This window comes from Equus quagga, chromosome 8, assembly GCF_021613505.1.
Source record: "Equus quagga isolate Etosha38 chromosome 8, UCLA_HA_Equagga_1.0, whole genome shotgun sequence".
NCBI lineage: Eukaryota > Metazoa > Chordata > Mammalia > Perissodactyla > Equidae > Equus > Equus quagga.
The window spans coordinates 2,319,132-2,333,208 of NC_060274.1; the positions used below are offsets into that span (position 1 = coordinate 2,319,132).

The window sequence follows — 14,077 nt, forward strand, 5'->3', positions numbered from 1 at the left end:
ATGAAGGTACGACATGAAGGTACGACATTTAGTTATGTTATTCTCAAATTACACATTCATTTATGGCACTGAAGCAGCTGTGGAAGCGGCATAAACGATTAGTTCTCTGTTCTTAACACTGGCACAATAACTAAGTGAACTCCCGGAGTTTATAAAGAAGATGTTACAGTCAACACATGAACATACCGATCTCTTTAAAAGATTTAGAAAGGAGGGATTTCTCACTGTCTTTTAATTACACTTTGTGTTTGACTCCTTAAAGGTACACCACGATGAGCTATTCCCCTAGGTTCATTAATAAGAATGAAAGAGACAGGAAAGACCAACAGAAACAGTAAAAATAAAACTTGAGAATTTAAAAATGTATAAAAAAACTTATACTAAAAAGGAGTGAATTGCTTTTGAAAGTAGGTTTTTACAAATTAAAGAATTTAAATGATTCATTACCATCGCTGTTTTCTAAAACTTTAAGATCCCTCCAATCACATACTAAACCTAACTCTGAAGTTTAAAAGACTGGTTTTGATAATGGCAATTTCACTAACTAGTTCAAATTCAATAAGGAAAAGTCTATCAAAAGTAGTTTGACGACAGGAGTTTCACAATTTGAAACAGGCTTTAGAAACCCAAACAGGACGGAAGACAGACAATGGCTCTGAATGACAACTGAAAAGGAAATCCACATTCGATTATAAAATAATGAGAGAGGAACAAAATGGTATCCAAATAAAATGGCTTTCCTTTTTATCTACTTCCTCACTTGGGTAAGAGAATAAAAACCCCATCAAATTTATATGCTAACCACTCAAACATAAAAGAAACATTCCTTGAAAAATTCTGGCCTTTTAAAACAATTCTGAGGGAATTAAAAGATTAGTTTGCCTCAATTTATCCTGACAGGAGAAAACCACCGAACCATCCAGTCACGTTACTTCACGTCACACATTAGAGTTACAGCTGAATCACAGCACTGATGATGATTTAGGAAAAACTTCTAAAAATCTGTAAATTTAATTTTAAGGACTTGAAAGATTAAATCTTCAAATTATATGTAAGTTGTGAAAACTCTTAGGCCAATTTTATCAACTATAGATAGAAAGTAATTAAAGGAAATAAATCATTCTGCCAAGAGAACACCCTTACTTCTGGAAATTTTCAAAACAGGTTTATGAAAGAGTTGGAACCTGAGTTTCATCGTCATGTCCATTATACCCGTATAAGGGCTATTAAAAAACCCAGACGATTAGTACCAACATCATAGTAGGCTAATTATAAAAAAGCAAATGCCAGGGGGCCGGGCCCGTGGCTGAGTGGTTAAATATGCACGCTCCTCTTCAGAGGCCTGGGGTTCAAGGGTTCGGATCCTGGGCTCGGACCTATGCACCACTCACTGAGCCATGCTGTGGCAGGAGCCCACATAGAAGAGCTAGAATGACCTACAAGTAGGATATACAGCTATGCACTGGGGCTTTGGGGAGGGAAAAAAAACAGAAAGAAAAAAAAGGGAGGAAGATTGGCAACAGATGTTAGCTCAGGGCCAAACTTCCTCACAAAAAAGAGCCAAGGCCTTCTTATAACCAGTAGAAAATTCTACGGTGGTTGCCAGGGAATGGAGGAAAGGGTGCTGGGGAGAAGGTGCTTAACGGGTAAGGAGTGTTACTCTGGGGTGATGGGAAAGTTCTGGAACCAGACAGAGGTGGTGGCTCCAAAACACTGTGAATGTACCAAAAGCTACTGACTCATTCACTTAAAAATGGCTAATTTCATGTTAAGTGACTTCCACCTGAATAAATTATTTTTTAAAAAGTTGTAAGAAAACCCACAACAACTCCTTTCTCACAACAACTACTGCAATTTTAAGGGTCTTTTTCATGACCATTATGTTACCACATACAGTTCTTCCCTTACTGTAAAGTTTGTAGGAAAGAAATAGAAAAAAGTTTCTAATTCCTTTCAGCTTTTAAAGCTATACAATCAATATTATTTATCTACCTTTATTCTCAAAATAAAGTCAAACACATCACCAAATCCGGCAAGTTACAGAGACTGCCTTGGTCTAGAAGTTACGGCCGCGAGGACCGCAGTGGCGGCGTGGCGGCTGTGCTCACCTGGATCACCCCTTCCATCATGCTCACCATCTTGTTGACGATCGCAATCACCTTGTGCGTCCGCTCCGTGGGACTGACGTCGGGCCTGTACTGGCTCGACAATACATACCGACAGGCCATGTATAACACGTATGTAGGGGACAGCTTAAAGTGGACTGTAGAGCTATTCGTGTAATTGATAATGGCAGATAAAAATGAATCTTCAGCTGCGAAGAGTTCAAAAAAGGAGAAAAAAGAAAAAAAAGAAAAACCCATGAAAATCAGATGGAGAAAAACGGAACGAGAAATAATTCACTAACAACGGAATCTGAAATTACTCACCACTCTCCCTGAATTCAATGCTTGCAGGCAATATGAGCTCAGGCCCAGGAAGATCCTGAGTTCTGAAAGAAGAACGTTGCCATCTCTTAAACTCAGGTCACACAGCTAATAACATCACTGACAACCTGTGTAGATGTCTGCAATGATTTTTTAACTCCCATATAGTTTTTCAAGTAACACACAGACCAAGGCAGTGCCTCATTTTCCTACATAACCTATTCAAATATCCGACGAGCGCGCTAGGAGCGATCACATCCCAGCTCCTCACAGGGGTCAGTTCCTTGAAGTATCTGCTTCCGTCCTGAGAACAGATCTGACCAGCGTCTCCATTATTAACGAAGACTCTGTGCGGAGGATGGAGACCGGGCTGTCGTGCACCTGCTGTGGTGCTGGCTCAAGTGACTGCTGGAGACACGCGGAAAACCTAAACCATGCTGAGCTTGAAACTGAGCTCTCATACATGAAAGAGGAAAACTTCCTAAGAGCCAGACATGGTCTTCTCTCCTGAGAAAGATAAGACGACCCCGGAAGGTCCCCTTCAGCCATTCAGTATCAGCATTTTTCACAGTGACACACGCCTTAAAAAAACATATCCTACTTACTCACATCTCTTCTTAAAGTCACATAAATCCCAGGGATTTTTCATCATTTAGCCTGACACTACAAAAATAAGGAACTGCCAAAAAATATAAACAAAGAGAAACTATACATTGGAACCTTTCTGAGAACTAGCACTGTATTAATGTGACGTCCTTCCAGGCACTCCAGATCAAATTAACCCAAAGGTCAGGAACATTTCTATTCCTATAAAAGAGTTCTTCCAACAGTGGGTCACCCTGCCCCCACTGGTCGGATGGAAGGTGGGCAGTGTTATGGGAAGTCTTCTCCCAGTTATAAACATAGACACATGGAAGTACACGTCCACCAGGGCACCATGAAAAGCATGACTGTGTTACGCACTGGGGTCAAAAACATTTGAAAGCCATTAGTAAGAAGAGACTTTCTAAAATGTGCCAGACAAATAACTACAAATCCAGTTTAGATCTCATCTTAATAGATTTATACTTTTCTAGATGGATAGTGTTCAGTTTACTCTCATTTAGACATTTGATCAGAATTTCAAGCAATTTAACTATTACTCTAATTCAGTTCGCTACTAGTCATATTTTATGTATAACATTTGTTACCCACCCCCGCCCCCAAAATTACAAATACCCAAAGGATTAGTTTAGCAGTTCAATATCTTTATCATTTTAGTTCAACTTTAACAGAGATAATTCTCCAAAAATCTGTCCTTGAAAAGATAAGAAAATTAAAACTGACAGCAAAGCAAAGGAACCTATGTTCTGTCTTTCTGCAAACATAACTGAAAATTAAACAGTGGGGATTATAATGACTTTACAATGGGATGAAAGAGCTATTGAGCTAACTATTGGCTCAAACCAAACTGAGGTCAATATTTATTCAAATAAATCTTCATATATGGTGAAATGGAAAGTCAACATAGTTATCAAAATATTTGAATTTATTCTTGATTCAAAATGACAGTCACTTTCTGCAGCAACATTTAAGTCTATCAATCTTAGACAAATGGGTAATAACCTACCAGAATTAAACATTTGCAATCATTGGTATATCCACTCATTAAATAAGTTAGTTCAAATAATAAAAAACTTTTTCAAAAAAAACCCTATGATGATTACAGATTTATACACTATATATTAGCTAACTAAAATAACTCCTCTCCAACAAACAAACGTTCTCTTCCGTTCATTCCCATCTTCTCCATGCATCAAAAGGTAAGGAGAAAACACGATGTGAGCTAACGCAAACTATTATAATCATTAAAAGTAAAACCAAAAATCTTCTTTTCATCAAATTATATGCTTCAAAATTTATTTTCCAGTCTATGATTAAATAATTTGGACTTAACAATTTAGCTATAAAAGATGCTCTTATAAAAACAGATAAATTCTCAAATATTTTACATCTCTCTTATACCACCATATTTACAGACATCTAAAATTGCAGATAAGCAGTTATTTTCAATTTAATATTCATAAAATGAACCTGGATAAATTTTATCAATTGTTAATATTTCATTAATTTAACAAATCTAGTAAAAGTGAGGAATTTAAATTCTTATTGAAAAAAATTTTAAAATGGCAGTGATAATTTAAAAGTCATTCCCATCATTCAAAAGGATTTTTCCTTGACTAAAATTAGTGTTTCAAACATGCTTATTAAAGTGACTCAGATTTTTATGAATATAGTCATGCATCACTTAATGATGGGGACACATTCTGAGAAATGCGTCGTTAGGCTGTTTCTTCACTGTGTGAACATCATAGAATGTATTTACACAAACCTAGATGGCATAGCCTACTACACACCTAGGCTAAATGCTACTTATGGGACCGCCGTCACATATGCAGTCCACCGTTGACAGAAACACCGTTACGCAGCACACGACCATACACCAGTTAAGTACTGCTTACACCAATACTGTATATGTGAAAAACACAAGGGCTAAAAATGGGAAAAATCATGTTTCTATCACTATCTTAATATCAACAAAATAACATATTTATAGGTCAAATAAAACCTTTAATAAAGTCTTTGCAAAGCAAAATAATCTGACCTTGCAAGAAATTAATTAAAATATATGCTCACAGAATAAAATAATTTCTGACATACAGTGAACTATCATCTGGCTATTTCGACACTATATTAACATAGCTTACTTATTAATTTTGCATATCCTAAAGCATTATCCTAATATCTTTCCCCTCCCCCATCTCTTGATTCATTCATTCAATCAAATATTTATGGACGAAGAACTATGCTTCGTACCTCTCAATAAACAGAGGCATTCCTTACAGCACTAATTTGCCGTTCTGAACATCTTATTCTACACTACACCACCAAAAACAAGTATGGGCACAGAAAGTAGACTATTAGTGCATGTAAAAAAACTCACATAGTCAACGAAAATCTTGAGTAAAAACCAAAAGCCCACAATAAAAACGAAGTAAAAACCTGAGATTCCCATATAAATGTACAAATTTAATTACTATGATGAATGATATTAAAATCTTGTGATATACAGTGCCCTCTGCTGGAAGATGGGAAATTAAAAGACTGTATCAGTAGCCTGTCACGGACTTGATAAGTGACCTTGGGCAAGTCACCACCTCAGCTAACGCCTCGGGCACTGGACCTGTGACTGTGCGGGGAAGTCAGGACAGCCTGATCAAACGTCTGGACTGCGCCCAAAGACGCGGGCCCCGGTGCCCCTGCCGACAGCGAGAGCAGTGCAAGCGTTCCTGCCGTGCGCCCCCGCTGCCCCTGCGACCTTCAGAGCCACGGGGCAGTGCTGGCACCACTGCTGCCGTCTACACTGATCTGCACCTGCAATGCGCCATGTGCTGTTCAGCCACCGTGTCCGAGGCACTGACACGGCTTTCCAACATTTCAACAATTTCAGAGGTCACAAAGAAGTCGAAGTCTGACTTATTAAGGTGATATATATTTAAAAATCATAAGAAAAGGAAGTAACAAAAGGCAGAATTTCTCTGTTCAATAAAGCTGGGCAAGAACAATGTCAGAAGAAAAATAATCCATCCCCCCCAAGAGGCAGAGAGCAGCACAGCAGAGCATGAGACACAGCAGCACGGAACTCTGTCACTCTTAAAAAACCCGACTTCAAAAGCAATTTTGGCTCCGTGCATTTTTAAACATATGAGGATTTCTTCTAGAAATGGGTGAAATAACTAGTTTTATCTAAATATAAAAATTATCAAATACTAAACTCTATAAAAACTCCTTCTCCCCACGTTTTTCAGAGCAGCACACGTAAAGCAGAGACGTTAATTCAGTGTGCCTCCTGCTTTGACGGGTAACACGGTGGCAGAGCAGCGAGGGATACAACGGCTGATGAAGCACTGTTTTCAATTCAATAACATGAAAAGGAAACACTCTCAAAAATCCTGTAGCACCCTAACACATCAGCTATACCCCTAGGGACTCAAGCATCCTTACCCAAATCCCCTAAGAAGCCTTCCCCGCTCCCACATGAAAGAGGAAAACGCCCCACCTGTTGTCCTGCCGGCGGTAATCCTGCTGCTGTTCTCTGACCATTGGCTTCACCATCCCTCGCTCGGCTGTGCTGGAGGCAGACGGCACTCTGTCACTGTCCAGTCTCGTGGCGCTCTAGTCCAAGGGGAAAACACAAAGCGTTTAAACATACCACGCCAACCAACCAAGCGCGACACTCAGCGTTGCAGGTGAAGATCTGATACAAGGCTGCCACGCAGGGAAGACGAGGCACAGATGATGAGCAAGAGCAGAGACGAGAAAAAGGCACAGCCATGCGGAGGACGTCATGTCCACAGTGGCACAGCCAGGAACACACTGCCATTAAAGGAATAATACAACACAGCCACTTCCCTTTTCAGAGCGCGAGATGTCGGCTTTAAAACACACGCATGCAAAAGTGGGACATACACACACGGTTTCTTCAGAAAATACAGTAATAATAGTGACTTTATCCAAAAAGCTCTCCTAACCAGGACACAGCTGAGAGACTATGTACAATATGAAGAGTTATGGTCTTTATTTGCTAGTTTTAAGAAAGGATTAAAAAATCTGCTCATTGTAGCTCAATACCTAATGAAGAATTCAGTACAGAAACTGGTTTACTTCTTGCCCTTAATCAGCATAGGGAAAACCAGACACACAGCAACTCAATACAGTACATTTAAGTCCTTCCAAACAGCACACACTCTTAGCCAACCTACGGCAGACAAAAAAGATGACTTATTTATGCTAAGACAACAATCAGAACGGAAGAAAAAAATTCATATAAAGAAATGCATTAGAGTAAAAATTTTATGTAAGTTTTCTTATCACATCTGTTTACTGTAGAAATGAAACATAGATAAGTAAATAACAATCATCCTTGTCTTACCAACTAGACATTAACACTGTGCTGTATATATCCTTCTAGCTTTTCCTGTTTTCCATAAATGAGATTATACAACCCACTTCATAAACGATACTCTTTTCTCGTACGCTGGAAACATCTTACAGCATTTTACATGCTAACATATTACAGAACAATTTTGGCTTGTTTTTAAATGATTTTCAAAGGAAATGCTCACAAAATAGCCAAAGGAAGGAGAGAAAGGAGTGTGTGTGCGTGGGTGCATGCATAGAGATTTAATTATGTTAGAAAGTATAAACACACACATACATGAATAAAGAGTTCAGAAAAATACCCATCGAATGTCACCAACAGCCAGCTAAAAGTTGTGGATACATGATTTTCATTTTTTTCTCAACTTACCAAGTTTTCTATTTTGACTATACATGTTTATGAGAAATTGAGGTTTTAATAAAGACAGTTATGTTTGGTCTCAAGGGTATTTATTCATTCACTCTCTCAGCAGATCTTTCCTGGGAATCTCACGTACTGGGCACTTTCGCAGCACCAGGAGGACGTAGTGAACAGACCAAGCACTAGCCCTACTTTCACAGCACTCACCGTCCACAGTCAATCAACAAACGAGAAAGTATCAGATGAAATAACAGCTGCACAGAGAACTTAGGCATAATAACAGTGGTTGGATGATCAAGGAAGACTTCTTCAAGGAGGTGACTTGAGCTGAGGTCTGAGATAAGAAGGGACTAGCCATGTGAAAACCAGCAGAAAGAGCATTCTAGAAGAACACACACTCGGGCTTCAGATGGGAAAGAGGCAGGCGTCAGGGAGGGGAGCCAGTGTGGCCTGCGTGGAGCAGTGGAGCCCCGGCCAGCACACGCTAAGCTGACACGGAGGGGCCAGGTCACCCAAGGAGCTGTGTGAGCCGGTGAAGACTGCGTGGCGTGTGGGAGGAGAAGCCAGCGCGGGCCGTGAAGACACGGCAGTAACAGGACCGAATTTACATGTTCAAAACATCAGCCTGGCTGCTGGGAGGAGAGCGATGGGACAGAACAGAATGAAGAGGCGCTGCCCTCCAAGACGCTCGCAGTCCTCCCACCGTGACAACCATAGCCTAAGCTGGACCTCCGACAGCGACAGGGAGAAAGGCAGGCAGGCGGGGACTACTTCAGAGGCAGGGCAAACAGACCTTGCCGATGGTTGGATGTACAGGCTGAGAGAAAGAAGGAACCACGGATAACTTGCGACAGATGGAGCACCGCTGTGGATGGGGTAGCATTTACTTAAATAGGGAAGGATCAGGGAAAGAAGGATGTCTGAGAAGGAAAATCTAGTTTTGTTTTAGTTACGTTAAACTTGAAATACGTGCTGGACAAACTCATGGATATGTCAAGCAAGACTGTGGAGTGGGGAGAGGTCGGACCAACGACAGCGGGAGTAATGAACACAAAGATGGTGTCTTAACTGAGGAAAAACTGCCTAAGACCACAGGGAACAGGTGTCACAGAGGAGGGGCCCCGGTCTGAAACCTTGGCCCCCCCCCCATTTCATAAGTCAGGTGAAGGAGGAGGAGGCAGAACCCACAAATCAGACTGAGGAGGAAGGAGCATGCAGTGGGAAGAATCGGGGAGACACCCTGGAAGCTGAAAGAAGAAAGCGCACCAAGGAAGCGGGGACCCAGCGAAGACCGATGGAGAACAAGCACGGGACTCGAACCTGGAGTCGGCAGAGCCCGCGGCTGACAGTCCCTGTGCATGGGCAGGAGCCGGGGGAGCGAGGAAAGGAGATGGGTTACAGGAAGCGGGGACAGCAACCACAGATTCTCTCCTCCAGAAACCGTGCTGTGAACAGGAGCAGAAAACCGTGGGCAATGGCTGGAACAGTAAGGGTTTAGAACCAGGAGACACTGCCACACGTTCTGACGCTGCTGAGGCCTGGCTTTGATGGGTCCCACCTCGAGGAGGCCCTCCCCTGCATCTGGGCCGAGCCCGTGCCTCGCTTTAACCAACGGAAGGTGGGGGAAGCTCCGCGGGGCCAGCTCCAGGCCCAGCCTCAGGAGGGCTGCACGCTCTGTGCTCCCTGGGAGGCACCAGGACGTCCGGCTGCCCCATGGACAGACGATGGGGTGAGAGGTCCAGGAGAGGACCTGAGATGACAGGAAGACAGGGAGGCTCAGCCGTCCCAGCACAGCCCGGCCACCAAGCAACCCACTAGCTGAATGCGGCCACACAAGCAACCACCAGCAGGACCGGCAAACAAACTGCCCAGGTGAGTCCAAACCACACTGCACAAGTGGAAACACACAAACCGGCTGCTGTTCTAATTCACTAAGTTTTGGGGTGTTTGGTCACCCAGCAATAGGTAATCAAAATGAGGACAGAAATGAAGATTACGCAAGAGATAAGGAATAACTGTGGAAGCAAAGTGTCTGGGAAGGAAAGCTGAGAGGCAGAACCAGCACCGAAGCCGAGTAACGTCACCAAGAGCAGGAGTCTTCAGGGGTCACCTGACCGAGAAGGCTGGTTACAGAGGCGACAGGCCTGGGGCACGCTGCTGGGGAGAGAAAGCACCACTTCCCTGGCCTTACGGAAAAGACAGGCTGCTAATGTCATCCACGTATCACTAAGAGAGAATTCAACAGACGAGGACAAGCCACGTGTAGAGACCACTGTGAAGTCTGTTTTTGTAACAGTTTGACGAGCATATTACCAATAATTCATCCACGGCATCTCACAAGGGTAAACACACACTGCCCTATCAGGTACCACACTGTTACCCACCTTGCTCGTTGGCAATGCTGTTCCACTGTGAACATCTCCTCCTAAGTCAAAAGTCGTCTCCTGAACAACTCTGTTGGGGTAAAAAAAGAAATACATAGAATTAATAATTCTTAAATGATAAGGCACAGCCTCTTCTTAGTAATACAAAAGGGACAGTTAGTTAAATATCCCAATGTTCAGAGATCAAGAAATCACTTTATTTTCAGCAAATAAAGTTAAAGAAAAAACAAACTGTTCTAACTCTATGAACTTTTCTTACTGATGTAAGCTGAACACTTCCAGGATATTTTTTAAAACTACACTTTAATAACAATAAATTGAAAGGAATGATAAGGAAAAAAGCAAGGTGTTTCATCACGTAAGTGTCTCTGGGCTGCACACAGCACATAAATGAAGTCCAGACGTCGAGGGAGCCACGGGCCCACCGTGGACAGAGGCAAGATGACAGTGCTCACGGGGAGGACCAGGCACAGGGGCTAAGCGGCCCTCTTGTTTGAAAGCCAATCTGATGACTTTTTAAGAACTTATCCCCTACTTATCCACTTATCCACTACTTAGGCTACAAATAAAGAAATGGGGAAATTTCTGATAATGTTAGTAATCAGATCCAGACTTAGTCTAGTTTAAACAATCTTTTGGACTGTCTCAAATACCAAAACCTCTAAACTCATCGTTATGAGAAATTAACTCAGAATACGAACAAAGTTTCATTTTAAAGAGTCAATGACCTGAGGCAAGCTACAGTTCTTTGGCACAAATGCAGAATGAACACAATCCACTGGTCCCAGCCCATGAGAGAGGCCCAACGACGGGGAGAAAGAGCCCCGACAGCACCCAGAGACCACAGGAGGAGTACGTGATTACACTTCCTGGGCTTCTGCACAAGCTAATCCACAAGAATGAACATCCCTTCTGTTACAATATTTGAAAAATGCATGGCCTAATTTCAAAGCACTACGGTAACGTGAAACTTGTATTTAAGCGCAATCTATAAAATGAAACCAGGAAGTGGTGCAGAAGTTCAAAGCAAGTTTTCTACTCAGCAAAGCAGGTGCAAATTCCTCTTCTACTCCATCCCTACGAAAAGAAAATCACCTTGGACTACAAAATACTACAACACTTTCAAATATAGTTTTTGAGAAAATAAAAGTTTTTACTAAAGGCCAAATATCGTCAACTTTCTGGACATGACTTCATGCACTACATTACAAAGTTTTTTGAAATTAAATACTTATCCTCTGTCACCAAGATATTCACAAAACATAGAAAAACTTCTGCTGGTTTCAACTGGCCTGAATAAGAAATTCAGTTGTTTTGTCTCTGATAACGAGAACACGAAACAGGACAGTTCACCTGCTTCTGTCATCTATCAAAGCTACATATGTACCTTACCCACCCTTGACTCCCTCTTACGGATGCACAGGAATATAAGCAAAGCCTTCTTGATTCCATTTGTAATTATCATCCTAGAATAACAAATTCACTCAACTCCATGCAAAGATCTTTATTTTTTTCTCCAAACCTGTGAAAATTTTCAAGTTTAACATGGACTCATTTGTACTGCATTCTGGATATGTGAACAATTACAAAGTGACTTTATGTATCTCTTTGATAACATGGTCAAAGTATGACCTTTGCGTGTAGGAACCATGTCTTGGTCAGCTCAGCTCTCAGAGCACAATGACACAAGACACAGGTGCTCAATGAATGCAGACTAAATGAACACATAAATGAATCAATGTGTCATCACAAGTCCCTCAAATTCCCACACCGACCACCAATGTCAAACTGACACCTTGCTAGAATACCTTCCCCAAGACTCTGCAGACACAGACCTGAAGCCTGCAGTTAACAAGAGCTGTATCAGGTACGGCTCAAGGAGCTAGAAAAAGAACAACGAAGCCCCAAGTCACTAGCAGGAAGGAAATAACAACGATCAACGCGAAAATAAATGAAAGAGACTAAAAAGACAATTAAAAAGATCAGTGAAACTAAGAGCTGGTTCTTCGAAAGGATAAACTGACAAACCTTTAGCTACAGCTATGAACCACGTATATGCCAACAAATTGGACAACCCAGAAGAAATGGGTAAATCCTAGAAACACACAACCTACCAAGACTGACTCATGAAGAAGCAGAAAACCGGAGCATCATAAATTACCAGTAAGGAGACTGAATTAGCAATCAAAACCCTCCCAATGAACAAAAGTCCAGGACCAGACAGCTTCACTGGTGAACTCCACCAAACATTCAGAGAACAATGAATACCAATCCTGCTCAAACTCCAAAAAAAAGAGAAGAGGAAAAAACTCTTCGAAACTCATTTTACGAGGCCAGTATTACCCTGATACCAAAAACAGACAAGGATATCACAAGAAATAAAAATTATAGGCCAACATCCCTGATAAACATAGATGCAAAAACCCTCAACAAAATATTAGCAAACTCATGTCAAGATCACATTAAAAGGATCACACACCATGATCAATGGGGTCTTATTCCAGAGATGCCAGGAGGCTTCAACACCTGCAAATCAATCAGTGTGATACAACTGATTAACGAAGTGAAGAATAAAAAGCAAATGATCAACTCAGTGGGTGCAGGAAAAGCATTTGACAAAAGTCAACATCCATTTATGATATTTATAAAAACTTTCAACAAAATAGGTATAGAGGGAATGTACCTCAACATAACAAAGGACACATATGACAAGCCCACAGCTAAAATCATACCCAGTGGGGAAAGTGGAAAGCTTTTCCTCTAAGATCAGGAGCAAGACAAGGATGCCCACTCTCACCACCTTTATTCAACATAGCACTGGAAGGCCCAGTCAGAGGAACCAGACAAGAAGGAGAAACGAAAGGTGTCCAAATCGGAAAGGAAGAAGTAAAATTGCCACTATTTGCAGATGACATGATATTATACAGAGAGAATCCTGGAGATTTCACCAAAAAGCTGTTAGAACTGATAAAGGAACTCAGTAAAGGCGCAGGAAACAAAATCAATACACAAAAACCTGTTGCATTTCTACACACTAATAATGAACTATCAGAGAGAAATTAAGAAAATCCCTCTTACAATTGCATCAAAAAGAATAAAATACTAAGAAATAAATTTCACCAAAGAGGTGAAAGGCCAGTACTCTGAAAACTAAGACACTGATGAAAGAAACCGAAGACGACACAAATAAACGGAAAGATAGTCCATGTTCATGACTGTAAGAACTAATATTATTAAAATGTCCATACTACCCAAAGCAACCTACAGTTTCAATGTAATCCCTATCAAAATTCCAACAGCATTTTTCACAGAAATAGAACAAACAATCCTAAAATTTGTATGGAACTACAAAAGACCTCGAAAAGCAAAAGCAATCTTGAGAAAGAAACAAAGCTGGAGACATCACAGTCCCTGATTTCAAACTATACCACAAGGCTATCGTGATCAAAGGCCAGCCTGGCGGCCAAGTGGTTAAGATTTGGCGCTCTCACTGCCACAGCCTGGGTTCATTTCCCAGTCGGGGACCCACACCACCCGTCTGTCGCTGTCACACTGTGGTGGCTGCAGGTCGCTGTGATGCTGGAAGCTCTGCCACTGGGATTTCAGGCCAGGGTCATGGTGGACGGGTTTCAGCGGAGCTTCCAGACTAGGACAGACTAGGAAGAAGGATCTGGCCCCCACTTCCAAAAACTGGCCATGAAAATCCTGTGAACAGCAGCGGAGCACTGTCTTCTGTAGCCCTGGAAGGTGAGAAGATGGTGCAAAAAGAACAGGCAGGGTCCTGCTCTGCCATCCCCAGGGGCACTAGGAGTTGGAATGCACTCGACAGCAGGAAGAACAGAAAGAGCAGTCACAGTAGCGTGGCACTGCCGTAAACAGACACAGCGCAACGGGGCGGGACAGAGCGCCCAGAAATGAACCCACAC

The 14,077-nt window shown here is 41.8% G+C and overlaps 1 protein-coding gene across 7 annotated transcripts in view; it reads right to left on the bottom strand.

The window, feature by feature from the left end:
* The window catches only part of AFDN (afadin, adherens junction formation factor), a 109,815-nt gene that overhangs the window by 53,431 nt on the left and 42,307 nt on the right, over positions 1-14,077 (bottom strand). For all 7 annotated transcript variants that reach the window (XM_046670531.1, XM_046670535.1, XM_046670533.1 and 4 more), the window contains 4 exons: positions 10,152-10,221; positions 6,526-6,641; positions 2,430-2,491; positions 2,109-2,314 (listed from right to left, as the gene is read on the bottom strand). In XM_046670531.1, coding sequence (XP_046526487.1) covers positions 2,109-2,314; positions 2,430-2,491; positions 6,526-6,641; positions 10,152-10,221 — 454 coding nt within the window. The remainder of the gene's footprint in view (positions 1-2,108; positions 2,315-2,429; positions 2,492-6,525; positions 6,642-10,151; positions 10,222-14,077) is intronic.